The sequence below is a fragment of the Podarcis muralis genome, chromosome Z (genome assembly GCF_964188315.1).
Source record: "Podarcis muralis chromosome Z, rPodMur119.hap1.1, whole genome shotgun sequence".
In the NCBI taxonomy this organism is placed as follows: Eukaryota; Metazoa; Chordata; class Lepidosauria; order Squamata; family Lacertidae; genus Podarcis; species Podarcis muralis.
The window spans coordinates 22,459,656-22,476,605 of NC_135673.1; the positions used below are offsets into that span (position 1 = coordinate 22,459,656).

At 44.0% G+C, this 16,950-nt stretch overlaps 1 protein-coding gene across 5 annotated transcripts in view; it reads left to right on the forward strand.

Annotated features, from left to right (window-relative positions):
* NEXMIF (neurite extension and migration factor) overlaps window positions 1-6,200 on the forward strand; it is a 208,571-nt gene extending 202,371 nt beyond the window's left edge. For all 5 annotated transcript variants that reach the window (XM_028715304.2, XM_028715307.2, XM_028715306.2 and 2 more), the window contains one exon: window positions 1,140-6,200. In XM_028715304.2, coding sequence (XP_028571137.2) covers window positions 1,140-5,425 — 4,286 coding nt within the window. In that variant the 3' untranslated portion in view covers window positions 5,426-6,200. The remainder of the gene's footprint in view (window positions 1-1,139) is intronic.
* Window positions 6,201-16,950: the final 10,750 nt, after the last annotated feature.

The following is a 16,950-nucleotide window of genomic DNA, read 5'->3' on the forward strand; positions in this document are numbered from 1 at the left end:
AGGTGGGTGAATATTATTATCAGTATCACAATATGGAGGTTTTTCTAAGGATCCCTCATGAGTTCATGTCAGGGGTGAGATTTGAACCAGAGCCCTTTTCATTTGTAACTATGTCTCTCGGTCACCTTGCTATGCCAGACTCTCTAGGAAGCTTGGAAGTTTGGGCTTCTTTCTTATGTTTCGATTTTTAATTTTCATAATTGGCAGGATTTAAAAACAGAGTGGTTGGGGTTAATAGGCAGCTTGTGAAAAAGCTTTTGTGAAGAGTACATTGTACTCTTTGCTCTGAATATATTTTTTTTTTACAATGGTGCTCACAGGAATCACCAGAATTCTCATACATAATATTTTATTTATGACTTTTTTCACTCCATTTCATTTGACAGTTGGTTAGTAATTAGCCTGACCATCAGGTAAACATAGGCCAAAGCACCAGAGCCCTGGAGAATGGGATGGAAAAGGGGTTTTCCCCCCAATGTGTTTGTGTATGGAGCTGTCTGCTTTGAAATGATCTGAGCTGCATATTATGCATCAAAGCTTAGTGAGTTAAAAAAGAGAGTTTGAAAGTGGTGTTATATATATATATATATATATATATTAAAAAGCCTCCTCCACAGTGAAATTTTGCTGCAGAGCATGATCAACAAGCATTATAGGAGAAGGTTAAATAATTAATATTGTTCATGAGCCTGTCTACATGGAAATTAAATTTCAAACTAATAGCTGGGTTGTTGTTATTAAAATTTCTCTGTACAGTGACCTAGTCTGTGGCCAGCTTGATGTGAGAATATTAATTTAGAGCATGTTTTAAATTTAAACACCAAACAGGGATTAGCTGTGCTGTTCTTCATTGGTACATGGCCACGATATGCTAGTTTAAGGGTTGTTTTTAATTTGTGAGTGAGAGTGTATATGCGTGTGTGTTTTAAAGGTAACATCAAATAAATTAAGTGAATAAACATCGGTATACTGACAGCAATAATAATAACAATAATGCTATTTTTCACATCATTTGGTTCGTAGGAACCATTTGCTCCACCCTCCATGGAGGGATGAAGATTCAGATTGAAAATTCCGAGGGTCTTATTTTTCCTGCTCCCTTTTCTCTCCACCCCTCCTTTTCCCTCTCATTCTTTCAGAGTCACAAGACCTGGATGGGGAAGAGAAGGCTTCACAGGATGCAGAGGCCGCAGTTCCATCTCCACCGCTGTCATTCCCAGGTGCTCTGAAAGAAAGCCAAGGGGGCAGCCGCGCCCAGCAGGCTCCGGCTTCAAAGAAGTCCTGTTGGCTGAACCCTCCCTCTCCCCTGAGGCTGGCTGATGTAACTGACCACATTTCTGATGACTCCTCCTCTGTACACGCCATTTCACTCACATCATGCGTCTCCAAGGGCATGAGCACCTGGTCCCTGCCCGGAGACTGTGAGAAGGCTCCATTCAACATTATGGAACCTGGGAGCATCTCAGCCCTCACCGGTGACTGCTTGATGCAGCCGAGCCGGACCTGCCTGGGCTACTTTATCGAATCAAAGGATGGCATTGATTCAGAGCCAGGAATAAGCCTGAAAGTGGGTGATATAAATAGGGATTATGACACCTGTTCAGTCTCTGATATAGGGATTCATTGCATGAGCACAGGGGAAACCATGAGATATGGGGATCAACTGCTTTCAGACCAACTCTTAAGCTTCCCTGCGCATAAATCAAGGGCAGCAGACAAGAGAGATGCAGAGAAATCTGACAGCGATTCAGAGGACCCTACTCAGAAAAATTACTATGAGGGATTACTCTTAGACAAGTGCAATGGGGAGGAACCTTTACTAACAAATCCCAGCCAGGAGTGGGGTTATTTTGAATCTTTCATCAGTGAAAGCAAAATCGAGCTGCTCGACCTTTGCTCCAAAAATGAGCTTTCTGTGAACCTGTTTTCTGAGGAAGATGTGGATAATTACATGTTTGATGACGACTCAAACTTGGGAAGTGACGTCTGCTCCTTAAAAATTCGGTATGAGTCCTTCCAAGACAGTGTGAAGGAGAAGGCAGGTTCTCTGCAGGATGATGCCCAGCTTAATTTCTTCCCAAACGTGCTCAGTGGATGCCCTAAAAAGGAAGGCCGAATGGCTTTGAAGAGGGGGCCTCGAGGGGCCACTGATACTTCCCAGTTCAAATCTGAGGAGAGCATCATTTGGGGGGAAGAGGAGGCAGATGGAGGAAGGGACGATGACGACGAGGAGAGTGAGAAAGTTGCCTTAAACAAATCTTGCACCAGTACAGAAGTGGTACAGTACATTTCTCCCAAAAGAAACCACTTCTTGGAACTTGTTAATTCCACAGAGGATCCCGGGGACTTCAGTGATGACAGCACCTGTACTGAATCTTCTTTTGATGTTCTCCAAAATCTTAAGGACTGCAATAAGTACCTGCCCAGAGACCACTCCAGTTCCTTCATACAACAGAACTATGGCCTGCGAGCAAAGAGAAAAGTGAGATACAGCGATGATTACCTATATGATGTGGATTCCATTGAGAGCGAGAAGATTGTGGATAAGAAGGAGGGGCACCCAGATGGACCCAAGGAGGAGGATGATGATGAATGGTGCCCAAAGAAAAGGAGAAAAGTTTCTCGCAAGGAGCCCCCAGTCATCATAAAATACATCATTACCAACCGCTTTAAAGGGCAAAAACAAATGCTTGTCAAGCTTTCCAAAGTGGATCCCAGCGAAATTACAGTGATCCTGAATGAAGAACGTTTGAAAAAATATGCCAAGATGGCCCCCCTGAAGAGCTTTTGGCAAGAGAAGTGGCAGAACCGACTGAAATCAGAACTTCAGTGCAAACAAGGTTTATATCTCAATGGCTCTGAGGTCTCCTCCTTGCCTCACCCAAGGAAGCGAAAAGGCAAATTGGCCAATAGGCACAGGATTCAGAGAATCAAAGCCATTGAGCAACCCATGGCCAAGCCCGGCTCTTGTTCTTCAGACCCAAGGCAGGTTTGCCGCAGAATTGGAGATAGCGATGCAGGCCCAAGAGGGATGCAGACCCTGGCTGTTGCAACACCCAGCTGTGCAAACGGCTTGCAGCTGAATGACATCGCGAGCCTTGCCTCACCAAAGGAATTCAAAGGGCCCGAGAGGAAAGTGTTGCGCAGGATCAAGTTCAAAAGCGAAGCCAGGCTGAAGTGCAAGCAGATTAAGGCCAGCCTGGCAGAGGCCTCCCCAGCCTTGGAGAACCAGGAGCCTCTTGCAATGGATGGAAGTGGTCCTTGCCCTGCAGATGGCTCTCGCCTTACCGAGCACAAGGAGGATAAGGTTGCTAAAAATCCTCCAGCTTTCCTAGCTACCACCTGCTCTTCAGACAAGGCCCTTACGTCTGCTAATCTTGCTGCCAGTGTGCCCCTCATCCCTGGAGGGTATCTGCAGACACTGTTAGATGCCTCTGATTTGTCAAGCAACACTGGGATCTCTTACTTCAGTCATCAGCAGTCAAAGCAGCAGCAGGAGGAGCCCCTCCCTGGCCTTCTTCAAGCAGAGAAGCCGTTCTGCACTCTGCAACCTGCCCAGAGCTGTGTCCTGTCCCCGCCAGAGTCAGAGCTGCAGCAGTCACCAAGCCACTTGGAGATGGAGCCCAGCAGCTTCGGAGGCCTCTGGCCAGCAAGCAAAGCATCTGGTGGCAGCAGCCAGGAATTTCCGAGTGATTTGCGGGAGGCTCCTGCACAGTCGGCTGCAGAGTTCGGGAGCTGTGCAGGTGCAGATGGCCCTCCAGCCTCTGGATACAGTCAAGTAAACCTGAATAGTAGCAAACTGCCATACCAAAAAAAGTACATGTCAGATAGCCAGCAGTCGCAGTCAGAGGAATCTTTCCAGTCGTGTCATTTCAATAATAGAGAGGGGCATTTTCAGTTCCAGCAAGGTGCGCTAAGCACAGACGACGGGAGGCTGATTAGCTTTGATTCAGTGGGCTCTTTGTCGGTTAGTTCCAGCAACTTCAGTTCCCTAAGTTTAAAGTCCTGTGAAAAGGATGGTGAAGATGACATTGCAGATGATTTCTTGGCCCACTGCAGCCCCAAACTAGTGATTCAGCAAAGCATAGATGAAATAACACCTTTGAAGGAGTCTACGGACCTTTTGGATATCTCCAACTTCACTCCTGACAAGTTCCGCCAATCATCTCTTTCAGAAATGTCTCCCCCAGATACCCCTAACCTTTCCCCACAGATAACTGGGTCGGAAGTCAAACCACTGGGGACCATGAAATGTTTTCCTGAGAGCTCCCAGGCTGTGCTGAATAACCCTGAGAAAGTCAAGTGGGGATGTGGGATCCTCCAGACGCACCAAGATCAGGCTGATAATGGATTTACTTTAAATAACCACCAATTCCAGTTCCATATGTTTAATGACGAAGATTCTGTCGGCCTTCTTGAAAAGGGCCCATGCCTGTCAACATTTGATGAGCCATCTGGCCAAATTAACAGCAACGGTAAAGTGTCAAAACCGAAGAGGAAAGGTTCATCCAATAAAAATATGGGTGGAACCCCAAACCCTCCACAGAAAACCGTACGGAAAAAAGCACCCAAAGCCAGCAAAGGGACGGAGAAGGGGCAAAGCAGAAATTCTAGACAGCCTCCCAAATCCACAAGGAAAGGGAAGAATGTGGCTGGAGCTCATGACGAAAAGGCTTTGAGCATTGGTGGGAGAGCAGCAGCTCCACTGAACAACTCAGCCTCAGCGACAAAAGCGTTGGTGGAATCCATCCACCGTGGTGGCCCGACCTCCATCCAGATAGGGAAGCCTAACGGGCTCCCTGGGGAATGGGCCCTGGGGAAGGACAACAGCGGAGGCTGGTCTGAAGCAAGACTAGGTAATGCTAACAGCCTCCTCAATGACGATCAAAGGGAATTTGAGGAGCCGTCCAACATTTTGTCAAACATAGCATCTGGAATGGCAGATGTTCAGAGATTCATGAAGGTCTCCATTGAGCCACTGTGGGGGCCCGTTTCTCATAACAATGCCTCTGATGTATTCCAGCCCCCTGAATCAAACAGCCTGAAATTGAAAACTCTTAAGATCCTGGCTGGCACATCACAAGAGTCCAAGAAAAAGGTGAACGGTGGTTCTTCTGCAACGGCAAAGAGTCACAAGCCAGGGAACAAGGGTTTGAACAAAGCCAGCGGCCGAGCTGCCTCCTGTGATCCTGGACGTCCCAACTGTCCAGCTGGGTACCCCCCAGACGTTCACTCTCCCTTTTTTGATAAAAGCTATAGTAACCTGAGCACTTTAGCCAAAAACGAGCCCACCCATAAAAAGCTGTATCGGCATAAATCCACTTCTAAGTCACTGAGAGATGACAACTGTAAAGCAAAGCAAGCGGAGCGTGAGCAGGTCCGTAAGGACCCGTCTGCGACGGCTTCATTTGAGAAACTGAGGTAATGCTGCACCAAACTCGCTGGAATGCCCCCTCCCCCTACTACCTGCTAATATTTTTTGGTGGTTGTTCTCCTTTATGTTCTCAAAAGTGCATGAAAATACTTATTTCTTGCAAGCTACCTAAAAGAATGACCAAACTTTTTTTCCTCTGGCTTGGCTGGGGTTAAAAACAAATTAACAAGGCTACTCCTTTTTTTCTTGCTGTTTGGCTTCTTCAGTTTGTATTCATTTGTTTTATTTTTAAGGGCTTGTTTTGTGCTCTCCCTTTTTCTGAAGCTTTCAAAAAAAGGAAAAGACTTTTTTTAACTTTTCGGTTTGAAAAATACAGAGAAAAGAGAGGTGGTGCATCCCCCCTCCCCCTAAAAAAGCCAAACAAACACAGCATTTAGTTTGCAAAATGACAACTCATTCCTAGTTGTGCACCATGTGGCTTCTGGGTCTGCATTCTAGCCCCCTGCTGTTTATATCCTAACTGGCACCATAAAGCTTCATCTATCCAAGTTAGAGCATACATGACACCACCTGACCTAACTAAGATGGCATAAAATGTTTGGTTTTTCTGCAGGGAAACAGACTACATTCTTCTTAAAGCAGAGAGCATTTTTTAAAAAACCTGTATTTGGAGAAGAGACACCTTTTTCTAGAAAGACATTTGATGCTTGCTTGGGTTCCTCCCTTTTTTCTTTTTTGTCCCCCCACCACTTCCTTGCTCAAGAAAGATATATATATATATAACAATGCCTTGTAATATGTTCAAGTGTTTAAGTGCTGAAATCAAAACTTTGAAATTGTGGGACTTTTCATCTTTAACAGCAAATCTAACATAGTATTCCCTGTGTTTCAGAAGTCATACTGTTGTACAGTTGTTGATGCACTATTACTGACAACAACCACACAAATTGTGCCAAACTCTGAAGAATTGATGTACTGTACATATTTTTACAACTCTTTATCAACAATGGGTTGTGAGTGTTTACTGGAGCTATTTTCTTTCTTTCTTGATTTTTCTTTTGCCTTCTGATTTACTGTAAACATTCCACTGATACGATTAGCTACCCCCTTCAAAAGCAACCACTATGAAAATGATGTTCACTTATACTGTAATGTACCAAAAGTTTTATGGGCATGACTAAACATGTGTGTGCCAAATTAACTTACCTCATTTCATGAATTTTTGCCCTCTAGTAGGGAGGCCAGGAGGACTTTAAAATGGAAACTGGGAAATTACAGTGCCCTCTGGAAAGTATTGATGAAATACTTAAACCTCATTCTGTGAGTGTTTGATTGGAGGGTTTTAGACATCAAACAAAATCACTCTAGGTAAATTTACTGGAAACTCAAGTGTGTACATTAGTCAGTGAAATGAAGAACAACAGTTAAACCGTCGCCTGTTTTCTTTCAAGCAAAACCTGTAGCTGAAGGTTATTTCAAAAGCAAAGTTGTATTGTTCATATTTGTAACTCAGTTTTCTATATTTTATAATACGACTTGGGATAGATTCTAAAAAAAAATAGTGATGGGGGGAAATGGGAACCAATGCATTTCATATACACTGTTTTGGTATTTTGTTTTGAGCTGTTTCGTAGCCATTTCTACGCTTCTCCTGTTAGAAGAGCTCTCTGCTCCAAGCTTTGGTGTTTTCTAAACGATTAAAAGAAATTATTGTTTGAAGGGTTGTTTTGTTTTTTTAAAAAACAATTTCTAATGCAATTACGAATTTGTATGTTGACGTCATATATCATACAAATATGGAAGTGGAACTCTTTATGATCTCGTCAAGTTGGGGACTAGATATAGGGGGGTAAGTGCATTCTGGGGACAGTAATAAGTGCTGGCTGCTTAATGGCAATGTACTTTATCAAAAGGCCTTATTTCAAATCTTACCCCCCACCCCAAGTCTCCTCGAAGGGAAAAAAAAAATACATTTGTGAACCTGAGCCTGTACATTTTGCTACTGATTTTTATGAAAACTTGATAATGGAAAAGGCCTCTCAGCTGGGTAGCCTTTTGGAAGCAGATGTAGCTAAGATTAGGACCTGCTGCACTGGGAAATGATAAAGTGACTAGGGATTTAAGGGCATTTCCAAAGAGGGAAGGAAAGCATTGAAGTGACCAAGGGTCTTCAGCTACTTACCACAAAGTCCTGTTTTGTTCCTTTCAGTGTGGCACAGTCATGACTCCCACTCCTCCAGATTATATCCTTGGGGCTCATAGGATGCTTCCATGCAGCAGCTGATTGTGGAACTGCTGCTGCTCACATTTTGCATGGGATCCATACAATACCGTTTTCATCAAGATGCCATCCCATACTGCTTCACATTTCAATCGGGATTTACCATTTCCACAGCAAATCTAGCGAGTAAAACAAAAATAAAAACCTCATGGAAATTGAAATCTGAATTAAATTCCAAGGGCAAGGTGGTGGTTGCTTTTTGAGTCCCATCATGTGGACTCTGCCCCCCCCCCCAAAAAAAAGCCTGCATGCATGAGCACAACAAGCTGCCATGTGGAAGCACCTATAGTGGTGCCTATTTTAATATCTTTCTCCTTCAGGCAGATATTGTATCTTATCAGCTAAAAGCAAAGGTGGAAAGGGGCATTAAAAACAAAATCTGGTGATTTAATAGTTCTATACAGGAAAGTTATGGGTAATCAGAGGTTTGTTTTGGCCTGATTGGCACCTGACCTTTCTTTCACATTCATTGGGGCTGTCTGAATATTTAGCCAAGTTCCTCTTCCTGTAAATTGGAAGATAAAGGATACCTTAACCATTAGGCTGCTTTGCTGCAGCCCTGAAAGCAATACACTTCCATAGCTTTCTGCAACCTGGTGCCCTCCAGATGACAACTCCCATCACCGCAGCCAGCTGTGTTGGTCCAAATCATCTGGAGGGCACCAGGTTAGAGATGTCAGCCCTAACTGATTTACATCCTGAAGAAGGAAGTGTCAGATTGCTGACTCTGGGTCAGTCTTAGTGCTACTTGGTGGTTTAGTTCTAAGATCACATAGGAGCCTGATAGGGCTGCCCCAATACATTTTGGCACTTGAGGTGAACCACAAAATGGTGCTTCCACACCAGGGAAGAAGGAAGGAGCGAAGATCTACATCAGGAACAGGGGCAGGCAAAGATAAATATCTACACTGGGAGCAAGAGGAGAATAAAGATTTACATTAGGAATAAGAGGGGAATAGAGATCAGTATCAGAAACAAGGGGCAGAATCAAAACAACCTTACACAATGGTTGAGGTGCGAATAAAAGGCCATCATTGTGGGAGGTGAGGCATGCTTGGAATTATGCTTGGCAGGAGCAGACTCTAGTTGACCTAAGTGGGTAGCCTCCTCCATTTCCTCCCTACAAGTAGGCTCTGCAACCTGAGGCAATTGCCTCATCTTGCCTCATGGGTGAGCTGGCCCAGCACATTTTGGCACCTGAGGCAAACCACAGAATGGTGCCTCTCCTGCCAGTTTAGCTGTGGAATAAATTTTACTTTATTTGGGGGGGGGGGTAGAGTACAAAACCAGACTTCTAAGCACAACTCCAATGCACATGACTGTAGCCGCCACCTACGGATGCACACAAACATCAAGTTGTTTTGTGCTCTCTGGAACTTTGAAGCGGTTACCTGCTTTTAACATTCAGTTCTGATGCCAAGAAGCATTGTGTGAGCCCTGCATTTCCCCCGCCCTGCCTGCTCAATGCGTTCAGTAAAACATTCAGATATCCACTTCAAATCCCAACCTTCTCATAAATCTGACATGGTCACCTTCAGCTCTCAGCCTAGCCTACCTCACAGGATTGTTGTGAGGAAAGAAATTTGTGAGGGAAGGGATTGTGTACAACACCCTCAACAGATAAATGGGATGAAAAAAAGATTTAAAATAGGTATAGTTGGGGGTGGGGATACTGTTATACAATATACAGTTCAAAACAAGATAATCTTCCCGTAGTATCCAAAATGCCCACCTTTGCATTGCATGGTGCCTTGCTGTGCACACCCATCAACATATGTGCACACAGATATCAAATGCATCCTGAGATTAATTTTGCAGAAACTTTGGGAATACAGCTAAATCTGCAGTCCTGTGCACACTTACCTATGAATAAGCCCAACTGAACATGGTGAGGCTGACTTCTGAGTAAGCATGCATAGGTTTTTGCTGTGAGTACTGAAGACTGGCTAGCATGTAGTAACTTTTATAATGGATGCTAATATTTGAACAATACACGGTTTTCTATATGTTTCGTACATCCACATGCCTCCACCTTTTGCATGATTATCAAGAACTGAAAGGGAAATGGATATCTTTCCCCACTCCAGGCTAGCTCCAGCTGTGGAATACAGTCTGGAGAACTATCAACAAGTTTAGAAATCAAAGGTTTTAAGGGTGACCCAGTAATGAGAGGTTTTCTTTTTAAAAACAAAACAAAAAACATGCCTGCTAAACAGAGCAACCATAGAAAGGAAAAATTAAAATAAGCATCAAGCAACCAAAAACCATTTTTTTAAAAATGAAACCAATTTTTCCTCTGCCATGGTCATGCCACCATGATTTCCCCTCTAAATTAAATTAAATTCACAGCCTAACCCACAACTAATACTTGGAAGTAGAGAGCCAGCAAGGTGTGGTGGTTAGAGTACCAGACTGCAACCTTGGGAGACCAGGGTTCAAATCCCTGCTCGGCCATGAAGCTCACTAGGTGACCTTGGGCCAGCCAACGCCTCTCAGCCTAACCTTTCTCACAGGGTTGTTGCGGAGATTAAATAAGGAGATTAAATAAGGACCATGTACACCACCTTGAGCTCCTTGGAAAAAAAGATGGGATATAAGTGCAATAAACAAAACAAACAAACAAAAACGTAAATTCTGTGGAAATCAATGAGGTTTACTCAAATCTATGCATGCTTGCCCAGAAGTAAATCCCACCAAATTACATGAGATGATACTCTTAATTAAGCATGAAGGTGTTAGTGTCATTAAAGGCAATGTTTTGATTGCATGTGCAACCCACTTTTGTGCATGTTTACTTGTAAGTAAATCCCACACTTTCCCTAGTATATGTGTTTAGAAAGAAAAAAAAAGCCCATTACTACCAATCTTTTTAGGAAGAGGGCAAAGAGTTAAGTTTAACAGGAGAAACACCTTTGCTTGGCAGCTGCATGCAGGACCAAGCCGTCCATGAGCAAAGGTGAGGTGAGGTGACCTCAGGTGGCAGGATCTACCTAGGGCAGCAGCTCCCAAGGTTGATCTTTATCCCCCGACCCTTCCCTTGTTCCTGCTGTAGATCTTACCTGACTCCTTTCTTCCCTGGCGAGGAGAGGGAGCACCGTTATGGAGTCCTCCTCAAGTGTCAAAATGTCTTGTACCAGCCTGGCTGTATTTGGAGAGGGAATCTGCCCAATCCATTTTTGAACAGGCGAGATCCAAATGGCCCGTCAAATTACACACAGGATAGGAAGAGGAAACCCCATGGATGTTCAATAAGAATCAACGCCCTGGCCAGAATTGCAGCCCAAGAATCAGAGGCAATCTCTCTTTGCTTTCAGTCACCGCAGAACTGAACAGACTCGGGAATCAGGGGAAGGGAAGTCACTGGAGCCAAATGGAAACTAGGTGAAATATACAAAGATTCTCCCAAAACGAGCACAACCGGTAGCAAGGGCAAGCTGTTAGGTCATCATACCTGGTTTTTATACATTTAATGATCTGCGGAGGGAGTGGAGATCCACACAGGGAAGAAGCAGGGCTGAAGATCAACATTGGTAATGTAGTGGCTTAGACTTCTCCTCCTCCTCCTCCCCTTCCTGGTCCTCTCAACTGCTGCCCCTCTCTGGCCTCGGTGAAAAGTCAGCAGAGTTGTTGCCTCACGGGGGGCTTCTGGGTGCAAAGGAAGCACGAGCCAAGCCAGAAGACAAGGCCAAGGAAGGAGAGAGGCAGCAGCTGAAGGTAGTTTTAAGCAGAAGTGGCACCTATGTGTGGGGTAGATCTGCTGCCCCTGTGGATTGGGCAGATCCTGATGTCTGAGGTAGATGTCTCACATGGCCTAATGGGTGGGCTGGCTCTGGTAGGATGCTACGATCGTGATACTGTACAGTTGGAAGGGACTCCCAAGTTTCAGCTAAACCAGGGTTTCCCTAACTTGGATCTCCAGCTGTTGTTGGACTACAACTTCCATCATCCCTGACCGCTGGTCCTGCTAGCTAGGCATGGAGAATGGGAATTGTAGTCCAAAAAACATCTGGAGACACAAGTTTGGGAAACCCTGAGCTAAACTAACCCCATGCAATGCAGGAATCACAACTAAAGAATCCCTGACAGATGGCCACCCCACCTGTTTAAAAACCTCCATCACCTTCACCTCCGTTCCACTGGTAGGATCTCACTGGTGCATATACGAAGTGCCCCCCACCAGCAAATTTATTTGTTTTAAGAACATCCTCTATCTCAATTTGCATTTTGCAGGTGCTTCTCTTTCTCCCTTTGCCTAACCCCACTGATGTTTATTACCTTCCTCCCAGCTATAAACTACAGAGTTAACAAGCAAACTCAAAGAGTATTCTTTCTCATCAGGCTTCTTCCTCTGCTAACTGCAGGGTGGACAGGAGAGGCCACCACAGCCCACATACTTGGCCCCATGTCTTACGCCACAGCACCATCTCCCACTGTGGGAGGATTTGGAGAATGTTGATGCCATCGCAGAGTGGATTTCTTTGGGGCCAATGGCTGCTGGTGATGTGGATGCTCCAAACACACCATTGGCCCATAGCAAGTTCAAGACTTGCTATGTACTTGAAACAAACCATTGAGCCAGACCATGTTGAATCCCTGTCTTGGGATGTGCTTGTGATGTGTTGTTGCAGCTGCTGCATGATCAAATAGCTTGCACAAACCCAATACCCTGTCTTGACTTTCATGCTTGGTGCTCCTCTTTATTCCAAGTACCTGTGAGAGGCCCTGTGGTTTGATTTCCACAACTGCAAAATAAAAAAAACTACTTAGTATCATAGAATTATAGAGTTGGAAGGGACCCAAAGGGCCCCTCTAGTCCAACCCCTTGCCTGAAATACTTACTGTTCCCCATGCCCATTAACATGTCACAGTGCACCTCTGTGATGCTGGTTCACATATAGTAAGCATGTGGACACTGCTTTGTGTCACTGCCATTCATGGCTGACACCAGGGGGCAGGGTGGGGGCTTTTGTGTGGAGAGAGTTTCTGCACAGGCTTCATTTTTAAAAATAGTTTAAAAGTTTACGCTGGTTTGAAGAACACTGTGTGGCCCAAACTGCATGGGGAGTTGGTGAACATGAAGCTAGTGAGGTATAAAAGCCTGGAACAAGGTGGTGGAATGGATGGTACCATTACAGGCCACAGGTGGGGCAGGGGTTACATTTTTTTTTAATGCTCCCCAATGTGAAAAGCTCCCTGCAAGTAGAAAACTAGCACAACAGGAAATGGTAGAAATTTAAACATCATGCACTAGGGTTTGTTTTTTAAATTAAAAGTAGCACTTCCTACCCTCCTCTAACCCCCGCAATCCAAAACAGCCTGCAATCTGAAGTAGTAAACCTGTTGTACCACCTCATTCCGCTGCATATGTGGATTCCGCCTATTTTAAAGTGGTCACCTCACAGGGGAGCTGAGCCTTAACATGTAAATTGGCCCTGTATGCTATGCGTGGAAGTAATGCTGGCTTCTACTCCCTGCACGGGGCAGGCAGGTGTAGGTGAGCAAAGGTGCCGCCCTAAACTTTTGCAGAGACAGCCCTGGGATATGAGCTGGTTACTGTTGTTCTCAAGCCTGCACCAGATTTGAGGAAGGTTGGCATTATGTACCTGCAGAGCCTTCTGAGAAGTAAATGTCCAGTCCTGTGAATGTGGCACAGTGTGACACAGCTGTGTTTTTTCAGCTTTGCTTCTAGTTGGGCTTCTTGAGAGAAAAGGGTAGGGAGAGGATTCCCTCATGGTGGAAAGCTTGGCTTGCTGTGGCCGAGGTCTTTTGCCAAAAGCAGATTCCCTCCACTCTGACCCTGAACCGATGTTTAGTGCACCCCATGTTCCTACATAAACCTGTATCATGATCCATACATTCAACACATAATAAGGTATGTTGTACTGAAACATGCAGCAATAGTTACTGTGTTTCCTAATTGTGCAATAGGACATGCATACAGGATGTAAGGACACAGTGATTCTCTCTTTTGCAGTATATTGACAAACCTGCACTCGTAATACAGGTGTCTCCCTCCCCACTCTGCAACTTCTCCCCATTCCCTGTTTTTAGTTCAGACAGGTGCTGCCTCCTCTGCTCGCTTAGCTCCTTGTGTATCCGCCTTCCCATGCACACTCTATTTCTCTCAACCTTTTGTCGTCTTACCACTCACTCTGTTAAAAGTTGTTTGTACTCAATTCTCACACCCCCACGTGCATTTGCACTGCTTGAGTTCTCAGACTCACTCTCCACCCCTTCCCTTGGAAACCCCTCCTCTAGAAAAACAAACAAACACACAAACATATTGGTGCACTGCCAACCTGTGTGCTGTGCACCTTCCTTACTGCTACCTCAATTTAGCATTGTCATAAGCACCTTTTTTCTCATTCCTGCATTTGCCAAAAACCTCATCCCCATCTCTACCATCACTTGGCTCAATTTGGTGTTTTCTGTTTTATTGCATTGTCCACCCCCAAGCTAGAGATCTGGAACCTTGCAGCTATGGTGTCTGCTGCCATCGTACATCTCCCTTCCCTTCCCTGTTGCTCTTCCATGAATCCCTCATGCCCACCCTCTGGCTTGTTCCTGCAATGACACATCCTTTCCTGCTTCTTGGCATCCTCTCCTTTTCTTTTTTCCTTTTGTATCAGCTGCCCCACCTCTTGGTATAAACCGGTTAACTTGCTCTCCTTCACAACTCTTCTTAAGTGGTGCCTGGGTTTCCACTGGCTCTTGTTTCGTTCTTGCTCTTAAAACTCCTGTGGCATTTATACATGAAGTGAGAGCAAATCCTGGCATGTCTGTACAATGATTATCAGGCCAGCAACCCTTCTGAAAACTGTTTGCAAACCAAATGTCAAGCAGGGTTCTAAACAGAGTTAAAAGCCAACAAGTATATGAGGTAGAGGGTGAGAATGCAATGTTTTTGTCTGTTGGAAGTCCAAATTGATGCTGTTTTCAAGCAAGCTGCCCCTAGCTCCCTTAGTCCAGAGCATCTGAATTTATTCCCATGCTTTTTGGGGGAGAGGTTTGCCTCTAAACAGGAGAGGCCACCTAATTTTCCACTGAAGGTGGACAGGCATTTTTCAAAAGGGTTCAAAGGGGCTGGAAAAGAAATAGAATTCCCCATGATATGTACACACATTTCTTTTTCCCCCACTGTTCCCTCTGCTCAAACAGATTTTTTCAAGGAATACAAAAACCTACTGAACTTATTTCCCAGAGGCAGAAGTGGTATAAGTGTACAAACCACCAACAGTGGTCCCTTTTTCAGCTCTGTGCCAAAAATACCATGTGTTTTCAACCTCCGAATGTGAAGATTAGAGCCACTTTTTAAGATTTTGGTATTAGGATCCAAGTGCAAAAATGCAAGGTTCATCTCCGTTTTGACTGTTGCAGCATACATATAAAACCATGCCCTTTCCCTTCTACATACTTGCAGATAAGAGTCCAACCTACACGTGGCCACCCATTGTGAGTGTTTTGAAGGGAAAGCTGAAATGTAGACATGTGGACCCTTCAAAGCTGCTGCCCTGTGGCATGTTTTTTCAACGCAGATGTCAGAGAACCAGAGAGTAGAATTGTTTAAAGAGCAGGGACTTTGGCATTCTGACACATTTAACATTATAATGTGACAACTGTCATTATTGTGGCTACCACAAGGCATTTTAGCACACACTCCAAATCCCCAGGAAGCTTTGAAGCAGGTTGCCAAATGTGAAATGCTCAACAAAGCTAGAGAGGGTAGTTTTAGGAGATAGGAGTTGCTTGAGAGAGACTTTGCTGCTGGTGGCTTACACACATTACTTTTGACCCATATTTACCTGTGGTCAAACAGTGAAACACACTCCAAGCTGTTTACCAGAAGGGAACATGGAAGTAGTATCCACACCACACCCATATGGCAAAACTACTTTCTTATAAAATAAATAAATAAATAAATAAGTAAATAAATAAATAAAGGTCATATAACCCACCCATTCTCTTTTCTTGGCCCCCGCCCCTCTGAGGATTACTTGCACCAGTGGAACTACGGAAAACCATTTTGCATTATGCCTGAACCAAGGCTACTGAGATCAGTGTTTAAGAAAGAGACAAGTCTATGAACTGTAGGTTGCATTAGATTATAGCATTTAAAGCTTTGCATTCTCAGCTCTGCATGATGCAATTCCCCCAAGCACCTCTGAGGAACTGTGGCTTGAGCCTCCACAATACCAGTTTGAGAATGAGCCCCTCTCTTCTTTTCAATGAGCTAACCATTTTTTTAAATAAAAAGATGCAAAAAAGGGGGGGTGGAATTAAAATAAAGTATGGTATATCTTTGGCTGAACCAAGGCTTTTTCTTAAAAAAACAAAAAAACAAAAATCTGTTTCTCAGGTAATTAAGTGACACTAATGACAATGGAGTAAGAGCCATTGGGGGGTGGGGGGTGGGGATAAACTGGAGCTGAAGCAAAGCAGAAGGATGTTTGAGAGAGAGAGAGAGAGCAGAGTTAGCAGGTGAGTTTACTGAGACGTTGAACACTTGGTGCGGGGAAAGGGAAGAAAGAAATAGCCTTTTTTTAGTTACCACTACCCTTGTAGAGACAGAATCAGAAGCACAAAGGGGGTGTATTTAGAAACTGTGAGATAGGTAAGGGAAGACCCGGTTAAAACTCCCTTTTGTCTTTTACTCCCAGTAGGAAGCAGGGTAGAAATCTAAGGAGATGCTCTGTTTCATAACCCGCAGCCCTGGCTGTGGGCACTTTTAATTGCTGCCTACAGAGATTTGAATGTACTGCTCCTTAAGTTTAACTTCCATAGAACCAGAGGCACCTCTTTATTCAGTTGCTTACTGTTTTATGGTGCTAAAGAAAACTTTTATTCCCCTTGAGTATTATGGAAGCCCTATATGGCCCTTGAAATGAATGTAACATATCCATTTCTGTTTTTAACAGTGTACACACTGCAAATTTAACATGTTTTGGGGATAATTTGCCTTTCTTCTTCTTCTTCTTCTTTTAGAATGAGCTTTATAAATATTCTGTAGAGTCAATTGAAGTATAATTCTTAAGGATCACTCTAAGACGCCTACAAAATCTTGTATATTTTTAAGTGTGCCAATTTGTAAAATATTTTGTAAGTGTATATTTTTCTTAGAAAAGTGCTGTGAAGTGATTGTATGTGTGAGGTTTCCCCTTTTTGGCACCCCCTCCGGGTGCTAATAAAAGGATGTACACTTAAAAGGTTTCTGGTTTTAAAAACCAAAATACAAAGAAAAAAAAATTTAAAACTTTTTGTTGGGAATTTTGTAATAAAAAAGAAATTGTCGTGAAAG